The 26,647-nt window shown below is 39.0% G+C and overlaps 1 protein-coding gene across 1 annotated transcript in view; it reads right to left on the bottom strand.

The window, feature by feature from the left end:
* Positions 1 to 26,647, bottom strand: part of grin2ca (glutamate receptor, ionotropic, N-methyl D-aspartate 2Ca) — an 84,344-nt gene that overhangs the window by 55,971 nt on the left and 1,726 nt on the right. Inside the window, exon 2 of the mRNA XM_041975721.1 lies at positions 3,281 to 3,716. Within this exon, the coding sequence (XP_041831655.1) occupies positions 3,281 to 3,703 (423 nt within the window). The 5' untranslated portion in view covers positions 3,704 to 3,716. The remainder of the gene's footprint in view (positions 1 to 3,280; positions 3,717 to 26,647) is intronic.

The raw sequence follows: 26,647 nt of genomic DNA, 5'->3' as shown, positions 1-26,647 counted from the left end.
TAGAAAACCTAAAAGGCAAAAAGAGATATAAAGATATGTTTTTAATGATAAATTGCTGTTCATTTCTTCAGGGAAATTTTACTTTTTAAATCATTAGAAGGGTATCAGCTAAATCATTAGTTATTAACCAAAGTCCTGTGTTTGAGGTGCTCCAAGGGATCTGTCCTTATCTTGCTTTAAACTCCCGATATCAGCTTATTTTCACATGATCATACTTTATTTGGTATAATATTTTATGTCAATTGGACTTTTATTTTTTAATTTTTCACACCTTTCACACCAGTCTGTGAAAATTTCTTCTTGTAATTTCATGTCTCTGTTTGATAAATACTTATGAAAATTAGAAACATAGTGTATAGAATTTAATATACCACTATTATTATTAATCGTTGACAGTTATTGTCTTCACTTTTTCAACTTAGAATAATTTCTAGCTCCTCAAACTGTTTGTTTTAACATGTGATGTTATCCTCTGACATCCAGCTCTGCAACAGTAAACACTGAAATGTCACCAGAGGAAAAGCCATTTTGAAAGGATTATAGTCTGTCTGTGGCCGGGGCCTTTGCGGAGTGTATTCGTGACCTGTAGATGGATCATTACTGCTAAACCGTTCAGCTTTAACCTAAATGGAGTTTAACTGTTTGTTTCACAGCATATGCCACAAGACAGTTCTGATTTTGAAATCCACAAAATACAGGAAGTCTTGCAATAAAACCTGATTTACGGTTGCTTTTAGGATTAAAATTGAGCTTTTTAAGTTTTATATTTGACTTTTAAGTTCCTAGTTTATTTTATTGCTTTATTTCTTATGCATTCCAGAACAATTAGCCTCTTTCAATGGTCCAATATAATTAACAGCATTCAGAGACGTTCAAGTCCTTTTTTATAAGTCCAAATTAAGTCTCAAGTTTTTGACCTCAAGTCCAATTCAAGTCACACGTCACTTAGTTTTAAGAGTAATCTGCCATTCGGCGCCTGCCATCTGGTCTGCTTAGAAGACTGCATTATAATATTCAAGGAATTTAAAATCCTAACTCACCCTTTATCTACCAGCATTTTGTAACAGCACTGATCTTTAGCTTAAACTGACCAATACTTTGTCCCTCTCTGGACAATTTCTTTGTTTTACTAAATTCAGAAAAACTGTAGATTAACATGGAAATGTATTCAGATTTGTAAATATTCTCTTAACATACCTTCTCCAAGACTTTTTAATGTGTACAAAAATCCATCTGTCAAATTGTCTGAACTCATAGCATTTATTTTCCTGAAAGTTTTTAATACCCAAACGTTAGAACAGTGCTGTAGCAACAGATGTGTTCACTGGAGATGCAGTTGTTGTGATTGATTGTGTGTGCGCCTGTGTTTGTGTGATGTCAGTGTCACAGCAAAAAAAACAAAACAAAAAAAAAACATTCAAAATATTGTTTTACAAGTCTCAAGTCACGAGTCCTAGTCAAGTCTCAAGTTACTGGAAAAGAGACTTAAGTGTGACTCAAGTCCAAGTCCCAGACTCCAGTCACCAACTCTGGCAGCATTGCTGTACATGTTGGCCTCTTATTATTTAAACCTTAAAACTCCACTCGCTTGCTGGCTCTCCAGAGCACTATTTATAACTTACGTATGTATGTACAATTTCTATAGAAAACACCATTGGCGAGCTAGCGGTTGTATGCTGGCTAAAAGAATTTAAAAAACTTTGTCTATCAACAAATGTTCACCTCAACAATATCTTCTATGTTCAATTAAAAATTGACTAGTATGATTACAAGCAAATGTTTTCTGGCCAGAAAGGAGAACATGAAAAACATCTTAACTGTCATATTCTTGATTTTTCGGCAATGGAACAATAAAATTCAATAATGTAGTGGAAAATAACATCATGATATTAACATTTGTTAATATCAGGACATTCGGATTGATTTCTGAAACAATTAGAAATAAAGAGGGAGTTCAAAATTATCTGACTGCTTGTATTCATTGATGAAGAAAGTCGTAATGTGCACTAAAGAAATTTGAGAATGCAACACAGAATATATATATAGATATATAGAATCAAAGTAAATCATTGATTAGATAATCGTAATGGAATCATGAGACCAGTGAAGATGCAGGGCCTTATTAAATAGTAGCATAAATAACTAAATGAGGAAAAAGTGTAAATATGTAAATAGTTTCTGTTGTCTTTGTTTCATTGTGTTTACTTTTCTCTTGAAAGCCAAGACTTGAGAGAATTATATGCAGATGCGAAAAGGCTTGGTCACTGTTGATCTCTGTGTTATTTCTACTAGTAATAAATTCTGTTTTCTTCTTCAGGTCGGCCTTTATGCTGCTATATCTATTGATTCATTCATTTTACATCATTATAACCTCATAATCTGACAACTGAGACTGTCCTGAAAAAACGGTGTCTGGATGTGGACTGGGATTAAAAGGCCGTTTCAACAGGCATTTGTATGTATAATTAATCGTGATTAATCACATGAATGTCCTGAGTTAACTCGCGGCTAATCTCATATTAATTGCCGATTTTTCATCTGTTACTAAATGTACCATAACAGGATATCTATCATGTTTTAATACTCCTGCAAGCTGTTTTGTACCTGCAGTTGTAGAATAGGGTGCTTTGGTTGCATGGTATGTTTACTTATTTGAGGTTGAATGACTTCATATACATACAGACATGCTACCAATAGACTCACCTTCATTTTAAAACAAACATATGAACATGAGTAAATATCCTGCAGTGCTCTATCACAGTTTCCAACTTCTTTAGTTTATCCAAACCAGGTTGCTGCATGTCCACAGCAACTGGTATTTAAGAAGCAACGCACTTTGGTGGTAACTTAATTTACATCAAGTAGATAAAAAGACAAGTAGTTTTGTCCAGAGAGCCATCTTGCAGAAGTTTAAAGCTAAACTGTCCATGCGTGCATGTGTTAATTGCATGTAAAAAAAAAAAAAAGGAATTTGTGTTAACATGTCATAAATGTGTTAACTTTGACAGCCTACTTTGTACATGTACAAAAATAAAAAAATGGGCCAAAAATAACAAGAAATAAGAAATAATAAGAAATGGCTTTGAGTTTTAAGGTGCAAGAGCCTACAAAAACAAAAATCATTATTTTTAGAAGAATTATGGTGCAGATCATTTAACTTTTACATTTCCAAATGTAAAGTTTGAAACCTAGAGGACAAAGTTATTACCTTGCATGCTCTCAGCTATGAGCATTATGGGTAAATCTGACTAAAACCTCCTTAAAACTGCCCACAACTTACCTTATATGGCAGGACGACCGCCGAACCTCCACTGATGCCCACTATCGGCACGGCTGTCTGAGTGGAAATGAAGTCCAGAATCTGCGCCACAGCCTCGGAACCCACGTTGTCCTCAAAAACTACGCCATGGACACGGTTTGTGGAGAGGGTATCACAGATTCGGGTCAGCAGGGCCCGTGGGTTGGTGTTGTTGACCAGCACAGTGATGGGGTTCACTTCCAGAGGCAGGTCCATGAAGTTTTCCCGGCTCAGACGCCCCTTAATCTCCGTCTGGTAGGCTGGGCCGCTGAACACCACCGCCACGTTCACAGAGGGCGTGGGAAACCCAAAGGGCCGACCCGGACAGAAGGGGATGGTACAAAACAGCAGCAGCAGCGGCAGCCACCACGGGGAGTCGCTCCAGCGGCCTAGACGAACGCCCATCTCAGTCTACTGCCTGGAGGAGGGGTCAGAGAGGAGGGAAGTGTCAATGGAAAGGGTTGACATGTTAGATAGGAGGTCCAGCTCATGTCTTCTACTGAAATGTTGTGATACCACTCTGTAATCCCTGCTGGCTGGCCAAGCAGCCTTTTGCTTGGCGTTTTGGTTAAATGACCTTTAAGCTTCAACTCTGCTCAGTGTGCCGATCTGCATGTCATAGCTAAGGCAGTCTAAGAGCCCATTAACGGAGCCCAGAGTGGTATTTTTAGTGTGTCCGCGTGCAACGTGGGGCCATGGCCAGGCTGTTGCGTCTTAGGGCGGCAGCTGCCACCCTGCTGTTGTACTTTGCGATCCAACCCAACAGATGGTGTCCAGTGTTTAATGCAACAAATGGAGAACAAGAGGATTTAAAATTTCTCTCTCGTGACATTACTTCTGATGCTGTTACTTAATTTTGTCAGCAGTCCAAGGCACTCAGACACAATCTGCAGAGGGTCTTTATGCATGCTTTGCACTACGCCAACTGATTGACATCTATTGTGTTGCTGTTAGGAAAACTTTGTTCTTCTTGATATACAACAAACATTTTACACTTTATCTTTTCAGGATTTAGTTTCAGTCAGTAGGCTACATATTGACCATACTATATTAATTACTAAGAAAAATATCTTGCTTTGACCCTCTTGACGCTAATGGAAGACCTCCGTGGTGTCAGACCCTGTAATGTTAGTTTACTGTTCAGATTGTAGCCAGACAGCAGTTTGTGTTGAGCCTGTCAGACACACTTAGTCTCTTTGTCAAATCTGTCAGAGCAGTGTTCATGGCCCTGAGGGAGTGCTGCACACTGGTCCCCTGTCACAGAGATCTGATCCACCATGTGATGGAATCCCAAAGGGGTGAATATATTGTAATCCCTTGGTAATCCCTGCCAGGCGTCATGGCCTGAAGCTTGATTGTAGTGTATAAACTTATCAAGAGATTTGGGTGCTGCATAAGTGTAGCTGTCTGGTGTGGATCCATGTTCTCCTTCATGTGTGAACCTGAGCTTTGAATTCCTTCTGGAAAACATTGCAGGCAGGCAGGGTTGACTGGTGCGTCTCCAGAATACTTAATGATGCATTGTTTTTCTAGTCATGTCATAGCCTGGAATGCAAGTAACGGACATCAAACATGCTGGAGGCTGTTCAGGCTCTACCATGCCCTTATATCTTTATTTTTATTTACATTTGTGAGTCTCCATCATTTGAAGGGATGTGTTTTAGGTGCAACAGAAGTGACATAGTTTAGGTTTAAAAGCTCAGCCTTTCCATGTGTTTTTCTACACAACTTAACATCTGAGGCAGATACAAGAAATTTAAATTAAACTGTGTGAGTTGAAAAATGTTAAGTTTAAAGCACTAGGATGCAAGTTAGTTTCTCTTAAAGTTAGTTTTTAGAGTTAGAAGTGAAATTAATATGGAGCAAAAGATAATTAAGCTGCAATTATGGCCCTTTTTATTCAAGCCAAGCAATTTGGCCAACAATGAATTTTGCTGTGCTCTGGAGAAAAGAAATACATAGATGTAATTAATTTAATCACGCCCATCTCAAATACTATCACCAAATACTCGTATCTTGTTAAATAGCAATGCAGCTATTCAGTACATAAAAACAGGCCTGAAATCAACCACTAGTTTATTTTTATTTTTTATTTTTAATAAAAGATATTTTGGTATTTACTTTCATGTAAAACATACTGACCTATGAAATCTGTTTTACACTTTACTGGCATTTTAAAAAACAGAAAACAACAGCAGAAAAAAAACCAAAACAAAACCTTTTCACGTAGTCTGCACAAACGCCACTCTTCTGGTTGACTACACTCTGCACAGCGTGGCAGCCTCCTCCTCGCCCTCCCTCCCCTGTTGTGAATCATGACGGCTGTCGGTGATCAGCTGATCTGTTTTTCCGTCGCTAGTACCGTCTCTCTTTGCGTTTGTTTATCGTTATTCTTAGAAAAAGGAAACCAGCAGTCCATGGTTCACACTGGCACATATTTACCCAAAAGTATTATTGTTGGATGCGCTAGCATTAGTAAGCAACATTTATTAGTCTCTTGTCTCAGATCCATGTCATCGTCATGGAAACATGGGGATGTCTTCACTAAATCATTGATGCTCTGCAGATGTTGGAGACACAGGTTTGATCATTTAGAGGCCATTACTGTAGTGAGAGAAATTATAAACATGTTCTGAGATACAAATCAGGGGAGCTCTCCTCTCTAATAAAGTAGCTGGCAGGTGGCAGAGAGATTTATTCTTTAGATATGCAGGGGCGGGTCAAGAAAAGTTTAGATGGAGGCAAGGCAGGGGCACTGACCAGAAAAAACGATGACGGGCTGAATGGATAGCTGCTTCAAACGACATAACTGCAAACTATATTTATTTATTTTAAAATGAAGGCAATGCATTAATAAAATGCAGCAAACTTCAGTGGTTTAACGCTATTACGCCTCTCTCATTTAGAAACCTCGCCTCTTTCATTTGTTTAACTCTTGAACAGTTATTTTTGCTCATTCAATAACAAGTAAAAAACTTTCATGTGTAACTAATCTAAATCTGTCATCAGGACATCTCGTTATCTGCATCTGCTTTTTTCTTACTCATCTGCTGCGTTCATACTGCAGGCTGAAGCGACACAGATCCGATTTTTTTAAATGTGACCCAGGCCACTTGGATAAGTTGTCCTAAATCCGATACGTATCGGATCTTTTGGCATGTAACTTCAGCTTGAACGGCCAGGTCGCATTAATCTTACCTACACTATCACATAATTTTCCCACCACTCCTGGCTGTGACTCCGTACCCACACATTTCTCTGTACAGACGTTGCTGCCTCTGCCCACAAAATGCCATGGCCACAAATCTGACTCATCTTTTATAATCTCTTCCTTAAAACGATGCCTTTGAAAATATGCTGGTTGGGCGGTTGGACAATAACTTTAAAATTGTTACCTTCCGCAAACACGAAGACGTGACACGCACACTCACTGTCACGTTGTCGTCTCTTCTACGCATGTGGGACACTTTTGGTACGCATAAAGTTCATACAGGAGATCACATACTAGTCACATTTAATTGGAAATGTAAACGGATTTAAATTGAGCATTATGCCGTCTGCAGTCTGAACGTAGCCGTCTTTGACATGAAGAGGAAATACTTTGTTTGGGCCACTTTCCACAGCTGAAGGTCTGATACCCATCCTGCCACAAAATATTTCTAAGCCTCTAATCTGACTTGCAGGCTTTTAATCTTGTCTCTGTGAAGTGTGACTGTCGCTTGGCTAGGTAGTTGTAAATGTCAAGGTAAGGTGATTTGGGTAGCAATATCTGTCAGTTGTTTTTTTTTTACCAGGAATTTGGAAAATCATGGAACAATAAAAGGACTATTTTTTTTAAATATTGCTGCCTGACCTGACCACATAAATGCTGAACTGATTTGGAAAGTGTTGAGTCCGCTAGCGCCATCCCTGATGAGAAACTGTTAGTAGTCACTGTAGCAGAGCGGGTCCCAGCCAGCTTTTTGCCGCCCAATGTGGCGGCATAAACGAACAGCATGACGTCACTGAGAATGTTCCATATATATAGTTTCTCGTATCTTCTCCAGGACAGCCTCCAGCTGTGAGTCTAAATGAGGCTGTTCTCTCTTTGTCAGCGATTGTATTCTGAGCCTGATGCTTCATCACATACGGATGCTTCATTTTCATTATATCTCGGGCTGCATTGCGTTGAATTTCCTCAACTTTTTTGGATAACTTTGGTGTTTTTGTCGGCCTCTTAGCCACTGCTGAACTTCTGGAGGAGACTTGAGCCCCGTCAGTTCAGGTGACGTCACACGGACGAGGGGACGGAGAGTTTAAAATTCATTCAGCTCTCATCTAATCTTTTCACTTAACCCAGGCTCTGTAAAAAAAACTTTTAAATTGCTGGAGACAACAGATTACACAAATATGAGCAAATTCTACCAGATTCCATGTTTTGGATGGATCAGTGAATCGATAGGACTGCTTGGATTTTTGCTGTACCTAGCTTACGGTTCAGATGCCTTTTAAATGTTATTGTGGTTTTGTTTCATGTCTCCTGAATAAACGTGCCCACATTCATCAGTTGGTAAAAGTGGGAACCTCATTCTTTATTATGAGAGTAAACTATTTTCCACAGGAAGAAAAGTGACATTTTCCTCATTTCATTTAACATGAGATGTTATGTTCTTATTCAAGAACGTGAACTAGCAATGCTCGGGGAAATAAAATGGCAGCATCTAGTCCAAGCCTACTAATTCTAACGTTGTATGTATTATACTGTAGTCAGTGATTTAATTTTTGTCTTCCATAAACTTATTTACATTACCCTGTATCTAGGCTCATTCCTGCTTTTATGTCTGCCCCCTGAGCTCACTCCTCTCTTTGTACTAAATCCTCAATTGATTTGAAATTGAATCTCAACCTCCGAAGTTGAGATTAAATTAAATTTTGTGTTGTTTAAAGATTCTTGGCCCTACAGAGAATGAATCATCGGGAACTTTGAAAAAGGTTTTGTGGTAAAGATTCATTTAAATATTAAGGTAAGGAAAGCATAGAGATCTCCTCTGGCTTTTTTTGTCCCCCATGTCATTCGATGTTCAGACATGGACAACGTGGTGATTGAAGCTTCATGGTGCATCTGAATTCCAGGTTGGCTTTACAGATTTGCAGATCAGTCAGTTTAGTAAACCGCCCTGACTCGGCTCTGTCGTTTGTCCTTGAAAAAAGTCCTCCAGAAACATCTGTTTACATCGGCCGGACACTTCACTCTAACGTTGGGAGTCAGCCATCACTTTTTACATCTGTTGGTTTTAATGTTTTTATACAGGTGCATCCTCCTGCATTGTCTGGCTCTGAAACCTTTTACTCATACTGTAATCTGAGCAGGAGACACGCTGCTAGTGTCAGGACGCTGCCACAAACTGTTCAGAGTGAGTCACTGTGTACCTGATGACGCAGGAGCAGGAAACAATTACTCCCTGCTTTGCTACTTACATATAGACCTGCATTTTCATTAAGCTTCTTTTGGAAGTACGCCTTTATTACATGATTATGCAGTTACGCTCATTTCAGGACTTCCTAAACAAAATAACAAAGCTTTCTTTGTTTTCTCTTTCTTAAAGATAAATTTACTTCATGCCTGACATAAAAAGAAAAAAAAGTCAACCTGATATGTTTGAGCCTCCAATTAAAAACAAGCTTTTAATTAACTCCTGGAATAAGCTGTTTATCAATAATTAAACAGTCATGTAGGAAGAGTCTTCCTGTGGTCACAGAAAAGATTTTAGTCTCTTTCAGAAGCTCAAATTGCTGGTTTAGACTAATCAATAAAAAACTAAAAAACAAACCTCACTAAGAACCGTCCACTGATTTTGTTTTACTGGTGTGTCGTCAACTTCAATGAAGAAATGTGTGGCTGTGTTATCAGAAGTTTAAATGGTACCTTTTAAGGAATCATTTATTGAAACTGATCGACTGGTCTTTTTTTTTTTAAGGGAACATAAGCATTGGGCTCAGAAGTGAAGGAATGATGAGTCCACACTGCCTTTTTCCAGAGTAGGGACATCAGGATTATATATTTTCTTGATATGATCACTGTAGGAGAAATAATCATGACATAACAATTGTCACGATTATTTTGTGAGCACTAAATGGGTACAATCACATGAACAACCAAGAAGTCTGATTTGTACTAAATCCCCTTTACATTTTAAACAATAAATAAATTCAACGTATTAACTGTGGAATTCTCTCAGAAAAGAAATGGGAACGCTACAGGACCTCTACCTGGACTTGGGAGGCTTCTTTCTGGAAACCACATTATATATATATAAATATAAACTATATTATATTATTATTGAACATTTCTTCTTAACCTGAGAAGAGTATTTAGAAACACAAGACAAACATGTGGCTAGCTTTGACTTCCAGCTGTCCTTTAGTAGAATAGCTGCTGTTTGACACAACAGTGGAAATAAAGAAACACCACCAGAAAAAAGCAATAAAAAAAAGGCCTTTCCAGTTTTCTCATCCATAATGTAACATTAAGCAAACGCTGCTGAACTTGACATGTTGCGCTGTAAGCCCAACTTGAGTTGTACACAATTATAAAATTGCAGTTTTAATGTAACTTTAATTAAAGATTGATGTCATTTAACCAAATTATGGAGCATACCCGTCACTTGGTTGTATACAGCTGGTGGCTTTTTTCTGCAGCTTTTTTTATGTCATGCTTTACAGACCGGTGAGCCATCCCCAACACCATGCCATTACTTTTCTGTAATAAAATCACATGGGTAACTTATTCTGTTTGTTTGTAGGGAATAACTGAAATATTCCCCCACTCTAACACATCTCTTCTGCAACTGACATAGAATAAAAACAAAGCAACACAAATGCTAACATGCAGATATTTTATCATTTTGTTTTTGTTCCAAGTTGTGCTGATCTGCTGATATGTTTCAGACATAATCTTTCAATTTAATTTAATTTGAATGAGATGGGTTGGAGCAGGGAGACATCAAAAACCTACAGGACTGTGGTCCTCAAGGATCGGCGTAGGGCACCCCTGGTTGGCCCAGTGCCACCCAGGGTGATATTGGGCTGTAAATTTTTTATATTGAGAAAAATTTAATCAACCCTGGACAGAAATGAATTATGTGACGTCATAGGGTGATATTGGGCTGTAAATTTTTTATATTTAGGAAAATGCTAACGCTTCCTGTTTGTTCCATGTGACAAAAATTAAACCCCCAAAGTGAAGGCGATGAAGCAGAGTAGAACAAAAAAGAGAGCAATCAAAGCATGAAACGAGGACAGACCTTGTAGAAAACCTCCAGCACACACAAACTCACTTCACTCTCCTTCACACAGATCTTTGCTTAATATCACATATCACAGATAAATGTAGACATCTTCAGAAAGTAAAGCCGCTGGGTCTGCTCTCCTTGTAGGAAAGGGAAATATTGTGTGGTATTTCCTCAGAATGTAATATAGGAGTCCCTGAGCACATAAACCGGGAACAGGCCATTTCCACTGATATTCAAGTGTTGCAAGGCACGAAGATGAACCATTTCTGCACCTCGCTGCACCTGCTCAGCTGGATTAAGACTCTTTATACTCTGTTTATTGAGGAGCCCCAAAAAAGGGAAAACATTAAATTAAATCAAGAATTTCTTTTAGATTGATAAACAGTGTTATTTAAATAATGACAATGAAATAATAAATGAAATAATAAATTAAAGTGACATTGTGGGGCTACTCCAAATGTATCACAAAAATAATAATAAAACTAATAAATAGATGAAACTGATGCTGGCATGTCAGAAGTAGAAAATAGTCCAGTAAAGTGGAGGATTTTTCCTGAACAGAATTTACTGTAAACTAAATGCATATTAACATGATTTATTGTTAATGTTTAGGAGCTGGAGATTAACAAAATCTGTCACCACTAAGAGGGACAGGACTGAGGAAGTTACCTCTAGATGCACCAGCCTACTGATAAACAATAATCTGAGAAGCAGCTGCAGACCTTGTTCTCTGCGCGGTTAGTTAGTCTTTGACTAACAAGCATTTAAGATGAGCTTATCCCCCTCTAGTGGGTGACACGTGGTGGGAGCGATCCATTTCCACAATAAGCTTACAGTGAAATAAAACAGAAGGAAGATGGAGTGAGAAAGGCTGTGCAGCTTTATTATATATTATTTCCTCATCTTGTTTTTTATTTTTCCACCTGACATCTGGACATTTTGATAAGTTGGAGAGGAATAATCCTGAACAAGTATCGGGCTGGATAAATTATAAATGGTTGATAAGGTGAATTGAATTGTCTGCATGCATTGACATGATGAAAATATGAACTTATCTGATGGTAAATGTTGTATGCATTATGATTTCTCACCTTGGCTATTCTTCATACTAAAATTTACCTCTACTCTTGCTTTGATGTATGTAGTTACAATAAGTTAACTTTGATAATCATCTTCTTGTTTCTAAGCTATTTATTAGCTGTCATATCAATAGTTGCTGCTGAAGCAGCCATATTTTACTGCTGTACAAATTCAAACATATCTTCATCTATTCTGATTTTCCAGAATTGATCTTATGAGCTGTGAAGCCACATGATAACACAACGACCATCCATCAATAAGTTGCTGCTGAGGCATCAGCCCCTCCATGTGATCCCTGCCGCTTATTAATGCACAGCTGCAGCGGTGAATACATCTGGTTCAGAGGTGTGGTCTTAAACCACTGCTTTTATATTCTGGGCATGACACCTGTGCTGCAGCTCTTCCACAGGGTGCACCTGTCCCGTCCCCTACCACATGATCAATACACTCATCCATAGATCTGCAGCCGGCTGCATCTGAGGCTGATGTGCTGACAAACTTGTCCTCTGTGTCCTGCTAAGGGCTTCTTCCAGGACATCAGTTCAGTTCACTGTTATCCTGAAATCCATGACCTTTATGTGAATTATACACAGCTGATGTTATTTTTTATATCTATACCTACAGACAGTAAGTTTACTTACTGCTCTGGAATTAAAATGGGCTAGTTTGCACTCACTGCTCACAAGTATGATCAGAAGCTGTCTTATTTAAACACTGTTAATTAAATTAGAGCTTTCTGGTTGTCCTTTCCTCAACAAAGCACATTTGTGGAAATAATGTACGTAAACAATAAGAATGTTTGGAATTACACACCTACACAGTATATGTGTGTGTAATTGAAAATCTAGATTTAAATATAAAAGAAATCTTTGAAATAGTTAGCCTGTATTAAATATGAATATTGAACATCTGTTCCTACAGGACTGTGCAAAATGTAAACAACAAAGAGGGTTCCCTGTATGTAAATATAAAGCTGCTGATTTAATGTTGTCAGCAGTCACTGATTTAATGTTTGCAACGTTATCTGATGAATTCACCCGTGACATCATCGTGTTTGCATGTTTCTGAGAAGGTTCATTTACATGAATGACAGCTGCAGCTTTAACGTAAACATTTATGCCAAAAGTAGCACATTTGAATAGCTTGTTAGTTTGCAAAATTGTTTGTGACTTTTTAAGACTCTAAGGTTAGGTTCACACTGCAGGCTGAAGTGACCCAAATCCGATTTTTTTGCCCCTGATCTTTTCATAACAGTCTGAACGACACAGATCCAATTGGATCCAACTTGGATATGTGGTCGTAATGCGACTTCAGTCTAAACGACCAGGTCGCATTAATCTGACCTACACGTCATACACGACATTATTTATAAACTGTTATCTGTAAAGGCCTCACATCGTTCTCCCACCACTCCTGACTGCGACTCCTTACCCACACATTTCTCTGTACAGACGTTACTGCCACTGCTCCACAAAATGGCCAAAAATGTGGCTCTCTTCTTTTGTAATCTCCTCTCTAAAATGATGCTGTTGAAAATGTGCTGGCTACGGACAATAACTTTAAAATTACAACATATGCTCCGCTGTTACCGCAAACACGAAGACGTAACACACACGCTCTCTTTCACGTCGTCGTGTCTTGTACGCATGTGGGACACTTTTGGCGCGCATAAGTTTCATACAGGAGATCACATACAAGTTGCATTTAATTGGAAATGTGAACGTACTCTCAAAAAAATTGGATTTCACAAAAAAATCTGAATTGAGCATTATTCCCTGCAGTGTGAACCTAGCCTAACATGTCCAAACAGGTGCTGGGTGGTCTTCTGTAATTTTACCAAGTCAGAAACTGTCTTTGATAAAAGTAGCTTCATCTACATGGAGAAATTTTTTTTTCTATGGGAAAGAAATTAATCTTATCAGAGATTCCAGCTCACATGTTTGAATGGATGCTAGTAAAAATAATCTGATCAGTTGAGTTTAATTGGATAGATTTATGCACAATTCCTACTAGTTCAGAAGGGTTTTCTTTTATTTTGAATCTTTTGAACGTGAAATGCTCAATAATCCTCAACTCTTTCAGTTTCTAACAAAAACGTTGACTCCACAAATGTCCCATTTTGTTTTTTCGTGTCTTGCCTGAAACTCATTACGTCATTTATCCCCCTCAACATCCACCACAGAAACGATAGGAATGAGTGTAAACATGGTTATTATTATTCCTGCTGATCTGATCAGAAAAACATGTTAATATGACGCATTTTTATTCCGATTGGAAGTTCGATTGGAAATGCTCCATGTAAACGCAGCTCATGACAGACAAACAACAGGACTACAGAGAATACTGTGATCACTCTGTGGTGCTGTCTCTGGACACACCTCATTGATCTGCTGTATACATCCTGTAATCAGGTCATCTGAGCTGGAGACAGATTTAATTTATTTTAAACCTGTCTCCAGTTCAGATGGAGAAATGCTAGTGTTTCTCTGGAAGACATATTTGTCGACGTCCCACATGTTACTCATAATTTGACCTATACTATTGTAAAGTGTGAGGATTAATTTCCCACCTGGTCATGTCTTTTGTTTCTGCTTTCACCTGTATTGATGGGATTAACTAGGCTCTGATTGTACAATAAAGCCATGTTAATCTCCTTTAATACACAGCTATTTAACTAAGCTACAGATTAATCATCACAGATAAATTAATTATTTTAGAGGACAAAAGAAAACGTGCATAAATATTAAACTGGTGAAGTTAACAGTTGTTCAAGTTATACATTTACGTGTTTATGTGATTCCTGAGAAGTATCTTGTGATCTTTCTCTGATAAACTCAAGAATTTCTGAAGCTGAAATCCCAAATAAAAAGTATTTTTGAGTCTCTTAACTCCTCATAAAGTAAACAATCATTTAGCAAATGTTGAATCTGACTGTGTCCTCTGGACCTGAGCCCGATCATCACCAGACATAAAACTGCATCTCTGTCATCCGCCTGCTCATTGGCCGTTTGTTCAGAATTCAGGCAGGCTGAAACTACATCAGATTTAGCTTTAATTCTCAGAATTTCTTATTCAGTCTTACATATAATTCAGTCCAGAGTCGGAGCCTTTATCCCATGTTGTGCACTTCAGAGCTGACTTGTCTCAAAGATATTATATTGATTAAGTAATCCCCGCGATCCACGGCAAGACCAAACCTGAACTGTGACAATCGGTTTCAGATTTTGGCAGCTGAAGCTGAAGCAGTGGGACTGCTTTGACTAAAAAGGATCTTCTGAAACCAAACCTCAGAAGATTTTACAATCAGCACCTGCATTCATACCATGAAGTACCAGAACCACTCAAGTTTTCTTCATTCCCATCACATGCTGACATTCTGTACTTCAGTCCCCAAAAACACTGTTGAAGCTATACTCATGCCATTATCTGATCATAAAGTCTCTGGTTTTGTGTTTATCATCTTTTTTCCTGCCCTCAGGTGCAATTAATGAAATAAACTCAGTGTGTCTGGCTTCATTTAAATAATAAAAGTAGAACGTCACTTCAACTGCTTCAGTGCAGTTTAAGTCAGAGATCAGTCGACTCCCTAAAGAAATAAGTCAGTAAATTAAAGACAAACGGTTTACAAAAGAAGAAAAAATAAGTTTTTATTTGGAGATAAATTACCCTATTTCCTAAGGCAGGTGGTCTGCAGAGGCTGCAACAACAGTGACAAATGCTGGATGAAGGAGAAAATAACATGAGAACAAAGATGAGCAGCCAATCTGAGGCACATTATAAACCCTGTGATGAAAACATTGCGTAATGTTGCTGGGTTGATGTTCGATATAGTATGCTGTGCCAACATATGCTAAATGGTCACATCAAACCTCACATGAAGAGGCATCTAAGGGCTCAGAGGCAGACCATCCAACACCCTGGCACATCAGCTAAACTGTATCAGAGCTAAATCTGTGTTTTTTGGGCTCAAGGTCAGGATTCAGGACTGTAAGTTCCTGCAGCGACTGATTCTTCAACAGCTGGGTGGAGTCTCCCTTTCGGCCGTCTGTTGATTTACTGCTCTGGTCTTTATGGAGCAGTTCTCTGTAAGATAGCCGTGTGATAAATGGTAGCCCGCCCTAGGAAACAGAATCTGACTGGGTCTGTGTCTTCTGGTGAGGGGGAACCAACGTGAAACCACTATGGAGGCTTTGCAGTCCAAAGCAACAGTGATTTATTCGTCTCTGCTGACCCCTGAAGACAGAGTCACGTCAAGCAGATTCACTCAGCGATATTAGGTTCTGTCAGACCCTTTACCTTCATTTCTGCCGTTGGCAGTGTAGACATATTTAAGACAGGGACGCCTCTACCTCAACTATACATGTCAGATGATTGATCTGTTGTTGGATGAAAACCTGTCCAGGTGGAATCTCTAAATCCAATGTGAGCTTAACACTGAGTAAGGGTAGCATGGGAGGTGTAAAATAGGAGCTAGAAGGGAAAGAGGTCTTAATTTTTTTCTTACATTTTTCCATGCTGCAGGAAGAATCAATCAAAGGGCGTTCAGACTTTATGTTGTGTCTCTGTGCATTAAGGGATTTAAATATTCAGAAAGGGAGTGGAGCTGAATTGAGCAGCTGGATTTTCCAAGTCTATAGTATCAGAGGGGCCATGATCAGCAGGTTTTAAATGCCACGGCAGATGGAAAGCTATATAGTTGTGCTTTATTACAATTCTGTCTTTCAAATCCCATCAAGAGCTGAAGCAAAGCTTCCTCACCAACATACGTAGGTGACCCATGTTCATGTTACAGAGGTTGAGTCTTTTCTTCGGTTTTACATTAAGACAAAAAGACTTAGTAGATTAACGCAGTTTAAACAAGTGTAAAAACAAATGTAAATAAAAACAAGGCACATTCCATATGCGTGCTTATCTTTGGACAGATGTTTTGTACATTGTGAGCGTGACACTCCATCCCTTCGCTTGCTTTGTCAGCTTGTCGTGAAGTGAAATTAAACAGATTGTCTCTGCAAGTGTTTGGAGGGTAATAATCTTTGCAAGGCTGAAGATTACAATGGTGTTGCAGATGTAATCCATTTTGCTGTAACACATGTGTGGGTGTTTACCTGAGGCTTAGGGCCTTGGCATGATTCTCTGATATTAATATTCCTACTTTGACCCTGGGGCCTGACCTGAATGTAAACCCATGATGGCAGGTGACACCCGGAACAGCAAAGGAGTGTTCGGCGAGCCCTCCTCTCAGCCTCGTGCATGTTCGTATGTAGATCAGGGATCAGTGTAAGACCCTGGTTAAGCTGAAACCGTGGCTACCGGTGCAGAACCAGAACACCCCATCCACCCCCGCCACCAATCCAGCTGTCACTATCCTGCTGTCGCAGATGACTTCAGTGGTTGCACACACACACAGCTAACTTCCAACACACACACACACTCGCATACACATGCTCTAATCCACATATGAGCATACCACTTTGTCCATAATCTGTCCTCTGTGTGTTTGTGTGTGAGGTCTTTTACTTTAAATTGCACCGAAAAGTGTTTTCTCCCATTACTTTTTCCAGATGTGTTAAAAGCAGTAGTGAATACGATCAAACCATCAAAGTCTCACAACGTGCAAATCACATCCTCAGAAAATGAATTACTAATAAATATAACTGGGAAGATGGTACAGATTTTATGAGCAAAGGTGTTGACACCAGTTTGAACCAGTTTAGATTATTTTATGGTTTAAATTGGAAAATGAAGCTTTGGTTTAATTTAAGTTTGATGATAGCTCAAAATAATCCACAAACAGTTAGTTTTAACAGGACTTGTAGAGCAGAAACTCAGTCCAGTTAAAGAACATATTTAGGGATGGTTTTAATTTTTCAGATATACTTTTTTCATTATGAATTTGAAATTCATTAGACTAGGACGGTGTGAAGGAAGATGCACAGATAAATAAGTTACTGTAACTATTCTGCACTTTTTCCATACATAGTCCATTTCTAAGAAAGGTGTTCCTATTATGAACTTAAAAACAAGTTTATTTTTAATTAAAATAAACAGTGAAAAATCCAGAGTTTTTTGAAGGATTGTCCCATGTTACAGTATTTGTATGCAAACCTCAGGCTACCCAGCACCTCTTATACATCAAGTCATTTTGCAGTAATTCTTTAATCTGGGACTTCTTACATCCCTAAAGTGTTCCTCTTATGTGAAGCACTTTAAATAAAAGTGTTTACTAAATTATTAAATGTCACTGTGAATGTAAAAATATTGTATTCTGAGTTTCTGGATGAATTAATCTATTTGTCAGTAAGCAATAGATTTTTTATTGTCTTTTTCAGTCATACTGAAATATATTTAAATATGTATAAAAACTATGTATAAATCCCCTGTACAAAAATTATATATAATGGGTTGGACCCCTTTTTCCCTCCAGGTCTGCCTTAATTGTTTGTGTGATAGATTTAACAAGGCATTGGAAACCTTCCTCAGAGGTTTTGCTCCATGTTGACATGACAACATCACACAGTTGCTGCAGGTTTGTCGGCTGCATCCATGATGAGAATCTCCCGTTCCACCACATCCCAAAGCTGCTCTACTGGACTAAGATCTGGTGTCTGTGGAGACCGTTGGAGTCCAGTGAACTCTTTATGTTCAAGCAAAAGCAGTTGGAGATGATCTGAGCTTTGTGACATGAAGCATTATCCTGCTGGAAGTAGCATCAGAAGATGCTACACTGTGGTCATAAAGGGATGGACATATATCCCCCCACACCATTACACCAGCAGCAGCCTGAAGCATTGATCTAAGGCAGGATGGATCCATGTTTTCATGATATTTCCACCAAAATCTGAGCCTAGCATCTGAATATGGAGCTGAAATGGAGACTCATCAGACCAGCAACGTTTCTCCATCTTCTATTGTCCAGTGTTGGCGAGTGTGTGTGAATTGTAGCCTCAGTTTCCTGTTCTTAGCTGACAGGAGGAACCCGGTGTGGTCTTCTGCTGCTGTAGCCCATCTGCTTTAAGGCTGGACGTGTTGTATGTTCAGAGATGATATTCGGCAGACCTTGGTTGAAACCAGTGCTGATTTGACTTGCTGTTACCTTTCTATCATCTCCAGTCTGCCCATTCTCCTCTGGTCCAGACAACTGCTGCTTACTAGATATTTTCTCTTCTTCAGACCATTCTCTGTAAACCCTAGAGATGGTTGTGTGTAAAAATCTCAGTAAATACTCAGACCAATAACCATGCCACGTTCAAAGTCACTAAAATCCCCTTTCTTGCTCATTCTGATGCTCAGTTTGAACTTCAGCAAGTCGTCTTCACCATGTCTACATGAGTGAAAAGCGAACAAATAATGGTAATACATGACAGGGAGGAACTGATTATTTCAGTGTTGACTACAAAACTTTTCACCATAGTAAGCTTTAATTTGAGACAAACATCTGTTTGGAAAAGCATCACTAGAGGAAAAACAGAACCATAAGGAGTAAAATCACTGCTGAGTTTTGTGTTAGTCGCTGAATAAGTGTTGCTCTAAGAAATGAGAGCACATCATAAACATTTTTGGCTTTTAGTTTCTCTGGAGACAGTGTATTGATTTTTGCAGGAATAAACAATGTCCAGAAAAGTGACAGCCGTTCCTCATGTTTTTTTTTTCTGTGGAGCTGCTTTATGTGACTTTCTAGAAGCAGTGTGCTGCTACATGTTGTGCCTTTCTTCTACAGCATCTTTCTGGCTCAGCTGAGTATTTTGGCTGCGTTTGTGAGGTGGTGATGGAGTGTGACAAGGGGAAAAGGGAGTGAAAGTAGACGTGTGACAAAGAAAACTAAAATAAACCAAAACTATGTCATGATCACAAGTTGCCTCTTGTCACCTGGACTGCTCGAACAGTGTGTGTCACTTTTTATTAGCCTGCAGCAGAGAATTCAGCCTGATTTCTTTCTCCTTGTGTTTGGACTCTGTCACTTTCCATGCTTTGCCTCTAGGTATCACTGTCATCATCCTTTGCTGAGATGCTTCCCACCGCTCAGGGCTAATTGTGAAAAATTAAGCAGCACACATGCGACGGTGAATAGACAACGATTAAGCTAATCGATTTCCTGTGCTACAAATTGCATAATGCAACCACCCATTTCACACGTGCACAAGCGCTCAGGCTGGTGTCGTTATCCACAAAAGGTAGAGGAATGACAGCACCCTCACGTCCCACCCCCTTTTCCCAGCCTACAGCGTGTCAGTTTTCCTTCTCAACAGGAGCAGGACGGCAGACGAGGAGCTGCAGCATGAATTTAAATGGGCCCCGAGTGTCTGTTGTGTCTGAGAGAGCAGCTGTAAACTTGCAGAGAAAAAGCTACGATGTCTAAAATTCCTCCCCCATATGTCTAAAATCTCAAACACCAGTCTGAGAAGTGGTGTTATCTGGAACAGAAGGGTGAACTGTCTGGCCTCGATAAAACGGTGAGAAATGAATCATGTGGTAACGCAACTGATCACCTGATTCTGAGTGAAATTTACTACTCATCTCTCGTGACCTTGGGTAGATTGCTCTGATAGCCTGCAACTGTCCCTCCCCCTGCTGTAAACGTTTCACTGTCCTGGATGCTCCTATTCGTCCATCAGCACAGTATCTGTATGAAGCTGTGGTTTAACAAGTCTGATCATTTGTTTGTATTTTCCTTTTTCAGTCTTGACTGAATACAGTCACATAAACACACCTCCCTGTTCCCTCCTCCTTGTGATGAGGGACGTCTGCATCTCTGAGCCTTTACGTTCAAAGTGACCCAAAAACTGGAGACTGCAACATCATGTTCCTAAAAGATTTCAAAGATAATTAAACAAAGGAAATGCATCTTTTGTGGGAGTCCTTATTTCTTTTATTATAACTGGCTGTGTGAAACCCACTAACATGCCCTCCAGATTATTCAGCATGTTTTGAAGTACAGGTTGGAACTATAAATCCTCAAAATCCTCATCTTTAGGATGGATGTCATGATTCACAGCTTACATCCATGTGTTACCACTTGTGTTGCTTTGTTTTGCAGAAGAGGTGTGCAAACAGATTAAGTCATCCTTGTGGGATCTATTTATTTTTAGTTTTTGGTTTAAAAACATGACTGAGGTATTTCTGGAGAACGGCTCTTAGACTATAAAGCATGACATCACAAAGTTTCAGTGAAACTGAAATTGTTTAATCCTCTGCAGGATAAACACCAGATTTGTAGACATGGGAATATTTAGACATCACGATTTGATTAAAGTACGATTCAGATAGCTGTGATGTGATTATAAAATGATTATTGATGCATCTTTTTACCATGTCTGACTACTGCTACTGCGACAAACAATGAAGAAAAAACTTGCTCATCTATTGGTTAATGCAGGAAAACTTCTGTTTCCACCACATCAGAGTGAAACATCAGATCCCAGCGGTCTTGGGTTGATCATATTTCTATCAGAACTTTTACTGCGTTCTTCCATGTCTGATCGAGAGCCATTTCTCCCGGCTATCATCCTACACACGTATGTTTTAGTTGTGTTTACCCAAAATGTCCTTTGTATTGTAGTCCATTTTATGTATTTGGTTCACTTGGAGTCAACCGAGACCTACATTTATAGGTGACTGGAGTTTGCCTCCCTGATCTGCATCTCAGTTTGTTTGCGCATTCACATGTCCCCACATAAACTGGACTGTCTGACTAAACGAAATGAGTATTCTAATCAGGATTGGTGTGAATACAGCAATAGAAGCTGAAGTACTTTAACACACTAGCTTTTAAAGATGAACTACTTAACTTTTGCCATTTTCTCAGTCCCCCCTATCGACAGCCAATTCGACATCCATCTTGCATCCTACCTGCACTGTGAGCTTTCTCCCAAGAGTAGAAAAAGGTCTTATGTTGACTCTTGTCTTATTTTGTTCTATCTCTTTCTTTTGTTGCCTCTCTTCTTCTGAAAATGTCTCCTAACATTTCTTTTCTGAATAAGCCATGGTGCGCGTTCAAAACAGCCAGTTTGTCTACATCTATTTGCTAACGTGTGACGCATGAGCAAATTCAGCTGCAACAAAAGGTTGCATAGTGTGTTTTCTCAGCATTATTATCAGCTGTTATGTGCACACCAGGTGCTGCACATCTGCATTATCAGAATGCCTCTGACGGTCCTTGTACATTCAGGCAGTTCTTCCTTTTTTTAATTATTTCCAGTTGAAATAAAAAATAAATTAAAAAAATACTCATTTTCCCTTTTTTGTCTTCTAATCACAATTTTGCAAAGTAAACCCTGCGGGAAACTCCGCTAAAAGCTTCGAGGGAGTGCCGAGAGGCAGAGGCTGGGACAGACGGTAGCTCACCTCGTATCGGACCGTCAACTTGATCCCAAAATCCAAATAAATAGCATGAATAGCTTGACTGCTGAGGCTCGTCGTCCACACTTAAAGGCTGAATAATTAGGATTTTTACCTTAAAAAGTATTTAAAATGTTCTCATTTGCTGTGAGGAATAAAAGGAAGCTTCCCTATAAACAATCTGTCTCCTACATCAACAATGTCTTTGTCAAGTTTTTCTCCTTCAAAATAAGAGTTCCATGCTGGAATAACTTGGGTGCACTGTGTTTCTCTTTCCAACTTCCTGGTTCCTTAACCAATCATATGCGACCTCCACGGTTGCCTAACAACAACAAGGCAGCGTTTGGTATTTTATGTCAGAAAAAGAGCAGCAGCGTGCAGGTATGGAAGCTAGTAAAAGAAACGGACCAGAAATAGTTTCAGAAAAACCTAAAAAGCCTCGGCATCCTGCTAAAAAAGCAAACGACCAATAACGGAATAAAACGAGGATCAATATTAGAGAATCTTTTGAAAGGTGGAGAAGTCTGAGCTGGCAAAGTTACTCCTCGACAGGGAAGCACCGGAATTTTGCTTAAATTAACCGAAAAGTTTATCTTGATTTACAAAGATTTTAGTCTAATTTATTTCTTGGCACTCATTAAATTTGTGTGACTGTATGGATGTATTAGTGGAGTAAACTGGTGGCCTGTTAGTTTACAACAACAAATTTAATGATGTTTGGGCCAAGTGAATACTGTGTTTGTCCTTAAAAACTTATCAAATTACTATCGAATTAATTAAGTGAGAGTAAGGGAAAACTGCCGCTGCATGGCATTTGTTTACATTCTATGCTAACGTAAATTAGCGTGTAAAATTAGCGCTAGCATTGCAAAGCATAGCAACTTACTGTGTGTAAGTAAGTAAGTAAGTAAAGTTTATTTCTAGAGCACCTTTCACAGACAATGAACATCACAAGGTGCTTTACATCAATACAAATAAATTAAACACAACAAGTAATAAAATACAAATAAAATACGTTAAAATAAAAAGCAAAATACATTAAGATCTGAAAGACATAATAAGCATAACACAGCCCTCGCACGTCAATTATTAAAAGCCTGAGAAAACAGGTGAGTTTTAAGTTTACTCTTAAAAACATCTATAGAGTCGAGGGAACGCAGGGACGGCGGGAGGTCATTCCATAGCCTCGGCGCAAAGGCCTGGAAGGAGCGGTCACCCCGGGACTTATAGTGAGTACGAGGGATCATTAGAAGATTTTGGTCCGAAGACCTCAACTTCCGAGAGGGAGTGTAGGGACAAAATAAGTCTCTAATATAGGAAGGAGCCTGGCCATGTAGGGCTCTAAAAGTCAGCACCATGATTTTAAAAGCAAAACGAACGGAGACTGGAAGCCAGTGAAGAGACTTTAAAATTGGGGTAATATGTGCCCATCTGTTCGTGCGAGTCAGGAGCCTGGCTGCAGAATTTTGGACGTGCTGCAGACGGGACAATTCCTTTTTATTTAGGCAAGTAAATAGGCTGTTGCAGTAGTCCAAACGAGACGATACAAATGCATGAATTACCAATTCAAGGTCCTTATTTGAAACAACAGTGAAACAACTTACTGTGTGTGTGAATCATTTTCGCTCGACATCATGATGTTTGCTGGCACTATGTTCACCGTCCTTCATAGACTATATAAAAGAACCGTCCTCTCACAAACCGGCAACCTACGCGAAACTCTCCGAGGGGGAGGAGGGAAGAATGTTCTTTGTGTTTTTCTCTTTCGACTGCAGTTCTGATTTGAAACACTAGGTGTCATTGCTACTTATTTTGCCTTTACTATCAATATTAAAACTTCAAAACTTATCTTTTTGGATCAGTTTTGACAGATTCAGTCACTGCACTGCTGTTATGTCGTAGAAAATTTCCTAGTGCATGCAAGTAACATGCACAGTATGTTAGTACCTGTACTGTCATTCACATTCATTGTGCCAGTTACAACACTATGTTCAAATATGACACGATATTCAAACACTTTGTGAATGCAGCATATGATGACAGTAAAACACATGACTCAAATTAATGTAACAATTACATGAGGGTAAATTTCTGCCAAAGATGCACTTCCCATGAGTCTTTGCAGTTCTGCGCTGCCCCAAGTGACCACTGTAATTGCTGTTTTTGCCCACTAGGGGGCTACAGCTTTTATGGAATAAGGTGAATGTTTAGTAAAGTGTGATGGGCTTTTACTGCTGTTATATACTGATATTATATGGCTTGTTTATAGAATATATTTATATGATTTTATACTCTGTATTTCTTTGTAGAGTAACGCTTTCTTGCTCTTGATGCTGTTTTTGTTTGAACACCGAAGACCATGCTGGAAAAGTCTTATACTTAAGCATGCTATCCTTTGCAATGTCTATTATACTTTGATTCCAGAAATCAATCAATCAATCAATCAATCAATCAATCAATCAATCAATCAATCAATCAATCAATCAATCAAAACAGCACTTTGGTCTTGAGTTGCTTTTGCAGTGTCTGGCATACAGATTCAGACCCATCATGATGTAAAGTAATGCAGTGTTCTGTGATAGTTTTTCAGAAGACAAAAGTATCTCCACATGATAACTGATCCCCAGGATATTCGTGTGATTACTGAATTACTTAAACACTGTTTTACCCCTGTACACGGAGCAGAGGGAACGTCCGGGTCAAGCTGCTGCCTCAAATGAAAAATCCAAAACTCGATCTGAGCACCTGTTATCTGTTTGTTCCATTTTTGATTTGTACACACACACACACACACACAAAAAAAAAGCATAACTGTTTATCTAAGAAAATCCCTAAGTTACATCCCTGATCTTGAGTCTGTTGATTTAATCATTATTCTACGATTTTCATCACCACGTAGTGTTACCCTGACCTATTCCAAACAACAAGCTTATGTCACATCCCTTTTGGTGCAGTTGTTGTATAAAGTTATAAACTAGCAAACATGGATGCATTAGCAATGAATCATCTGTTGAAGACAATGAAAGCACGTTTTACTGACACACTGTACAGTTTCAATGCTCAAATCTGTACACCAGTGGATAAAAACACTCCCTCAGCCTGTTAGCGTCTCCCAAAGCATTGGTTCCCAACCTCTTAACCTGAGGACCCCCTTCATGCAACTACAAAAAGCCGTGGACCCCCCCACCTGCCCCGTGTTAAAACCATGCTTGGTTTTATGTTTTAATTAGCTGCTTCTCACCATAAATAAAATATTCTGGCTGATTCCTTTTCTTTCATAAAGCCAAAGTGAAGGTGATCATCAACATATAACCTTACCTTTTTGTTCTTTTAAAAGAAGGATTAATTATCTGAACTGTGGTACTTCTCAGATTTGTCTCATTAATGAAATGGTGCAGTGTTTTCAGGCTCCTAAAACACTGGTTCCATGTGAATAAACAACCAAAAAAAAACCTAAACCAGTAAACCTCAACTTTGTGTCTCTGTGTGGACAGCCTTAATTTAAATCACACTGGGTCTGAACAGTCAAAGTCTCCGTGATCCCGTGGCTATTTAGGGGGAGTCCAGGTTGGAAACCACGGTCGTAAATCATAATCAGGTTTTCAGTCGTTAATTTGCAACGTTTTTCTGACAGATCGTTTTCAGCAAGAACAAACTTTCAACAGCAGCAACAACATAGACTACCGATGAAGATGAGCAGTCCTGCCACCTGCAGGAACCCTTCCTGTGATGTTTCAGCTGGTGAAAAGATGAATAATCCTACCTGATAACCTCACGTTATTGCTCTTCTAATTAAGCCAGACATTTGCAGATTGCATGGTATTTGTTTTAAATGATCTGTGTAGAAAACCGGATAAGATCAGCCTTCAAACTGAGGACATTTTGTCCTGTCCTCACTTTGTCATTGCATAAATTAAGCCAGTCAGGCTCTCTATGTCTATGATCACAAACTGGTGTCATCACAGAACAAGTTTGGGGAAAAAATGTCTAATCACTGAATGTATCACTTATTGATTAGCCTCCCCTTCAGTCTGACAGCAAGTCCATCATAGCTGTTACTGTGTATTACTGTGTGTGAGATTACATTTTTTTTTATTGTGTTGCACTCTTTCTCTGCATCACAGACACATATATGCATGTACATATGGATGTTCAAATTACACTCTCACACATGCATCCAATTACTGAACCCGGGACATGGTTGGCATAACATAATGAAGAGCCATTTTTCACCTGCCTAACTGGTGCCGCACTGCTCACTGTCTCACCATACACTCCCATTTATTTCATAGTAAAATAAGTGGAAGGACACCTCGTTTGTCTTAAACATCTACTTGTGGAGTGAGAATAAATATAAAGAAGGGATATTTTGACACTGATTGAGAATTTCTGTTTGACAGGTCCAAATATATCCAAATATATATATATATATATATATTTAAAAGCTTTATAGTTGTGATTATCTGGCTAAACACAACTGGGGAGGCCAGAGAAGTGTCGGGACTCCTCCTGTATTTCAGCTACTCAAACACACAAACCTTTACCTTTCTCTGATATGTGACCTTGCTGTCAAAAAACCGAATATAAAATTAGTTTAGTCATAACAGTTCTGGGATAAAGAGTCAATAGTTTGCTCAGTTTGGAATCCATCCATTAGTTTTTT

This window comes from Melanotaenia boesemani, chromosome 2, assembly GCF_017639745.1.
Source record: "Melanotaenia boesemani isolate fMelBoe1 chromosome 2, fMelBoe1.pri, whole genome shotgun sequence".
In the NCBI taxonomy this organism is placed as follows: domain Eukaryota; kingdom Metazoa; phylum Chordata; class Actinopteri; order Atheriniformes; family Melanotaeniidae; genus Melanotaenia; species Melanotaenia boesemani.
This window is presented reverse-complemented; position numbering and strand designations above follow the sequence as displayed.